We start from the raw sequence: 1,667 nt of genomic DNA, 5'->3' as shown, positions 1-1,667 counted from the left end.
GTTGCTTGGCAGCATTGCTGAACTCGTCTTGTCTTCATAAGTTGTCATGCCTCTCTGATCTATCCAGTGAAGCCAGTTGTACATATGTAGGTTCTCACCTTTAGTGGCTTGGGTTTCCTATTCTTGAATGATCTTTTTACTTGTGTTTCTATATGCTTATTGTTGTCTATTCCGAGTCAACTTGAATGACTTTGATTTCCTAGATATGACCACAACATACAACAAATTGTTTGCCCAAATGTAATAGGGGTAAAAGAAGTAATCATTTCATTGTGGTAATGGCATGCATAGTGGTGACAGAGAATCTCCCAACCCCATTTCAAATTTATAGAGTCATTAGCAATACAACCACCATTATTTGACAGCTGTATTTGACTATCTCAACTTTCCTTTGTTATACTCAAGTTTTAAGGACCTTGAGGTTCAGCATTGTTGATATAGTAAACCATTTGTTGGATGCTTGTCTTGAATGAAAAGGGAGTGTTTATGCTTTCATCTGCTAATCCTGTTATTTTTCTAAAAACATGTTAACAGATTTGTCGAGTTCGACTTGACCAAGTTGATCAGTGTCATGTGAATACAAGATTTTCACATTCTCTTTGCGGTCATGTTGTTAACAAGATGCCTAGTGGGGACGTTGAATGCAGCTTCTGTCATTGTAATTGTGATGCTGAAGTTGTGCGCACATTCCACCTGAAAATCACTCTTGCAGATGAGACTGGAAAGATTTTTGCTTGGTGCATCGGTCAAACTGCTACAGAGGTGCTTCAGATATCCCCCGATGAATTTTATGATCTTCCCGAGGTAAGGACCAAGCTCACCGATTCATTTTGTTACACAACACGAGACGGCCTTTTGCTTCTGTTCTATGAACTTGCCTGTATGTGATGGTATCAAAATGATGTCATTTGCATGTATGCATATTAGATATGCACATTGGCATCCACTTATGCATGCATAGATCAAGGCATTAAGCACGGTGTACTTTTTTGAACAATAATAAATATTAAAAGAAATTTCCCAATCATTTTTGGTGCAATTCATGGCTGTCCAATTTGCTGTTCCGTGCTCAACTGAGCTGTTTCCTTGGTTCCTCGGTTGAGCAGGAGATGACAATCTAAAGTGCTGAATGTAATTGTAAGCATAGTGACCACCTCAAAATCTAGTTACGAAGAATCTCTTGGACTATAATTCTTTTATTTGGAAAGGTTGTAGTTGCTCGCTTCATTCTTGATTATTCGTCTGTATTACAGGATGAACAATTCATGTATCCTTCATCTCTGGAGAATGAGAGCTTCATAGTTGCATTAGTGAATTGCCAGGGGCAGGGTTATGGACTCAGTCAGAGTATAACCCAGGAGGCTGATGCAATTCCGTGGGAGATCACTCGTGCATTAAGGTGTGAATAGTAAAACAATTTGCACTGAGATTTCCTGAAAATATAGCAAGAATCACGCTCTGCATGGATGCGGTTTCTCTGTGATCCTTGAACAAGATAAGAAGGCAAGTAGGCAATCATGCCATGGTTGCCAGGTGTAAAAGTGCAGCAACTTTTTTTATTCTTATTTCCTTAAAAATTCATCCTTCTTTTTTTAATTTTTTAAGGGCATCCTACTGCTTTGAAACGATGCTATTCCATCATCATAGTGCACGTGATTAATTTGCAA

At 38.6% G+C, this 1,667-nt stretch overlaps 1 protein-coding gene across 1 annotated transcript; it reads left to right on the top strand.

Moving 5' to 3' along the window:
• Positions 1-15: 15 nt before the first annotated feature.
• LOC105119768 (uncharacterized) lies at positions 16-1,667 on the top strand. Its single transcript, XM_011017949.1, has 3 exons — positions 16-86; positions 535-804; positions 1,254-1,667. Exons 2-3 carry the CDS (start codon positions 622-624, stop codon positions 1,407-1,409), a joined length of 339 nt encoding a protein of 112 aa, XP_011016251.1. The 5' UTR covers positions 16-86; positions 535-621; the 3' UTR covers positions 1,410-1,667.

Source organism: Populus euphratica, unplaced genomic scaffold (genome assembly GCF_000495115.2).
Source record: "Populus euphratica unplaced genomic scaffold, PopEup_1.0 scaffold3515.1, whole genome shotgun sequence".
NCBI classification, from domain to species: domain Eukaryota; kingdom Viridiplantae; phylum Streptophyta; class Magnoliopsida; order Malpighiales; family Salicaceae; genus Populus; species Populus euphratica.
Note: the sequence above shows the minus strand (reverse complement) of the source record. Positions and strands in the feature narration are given on the sequence as shown.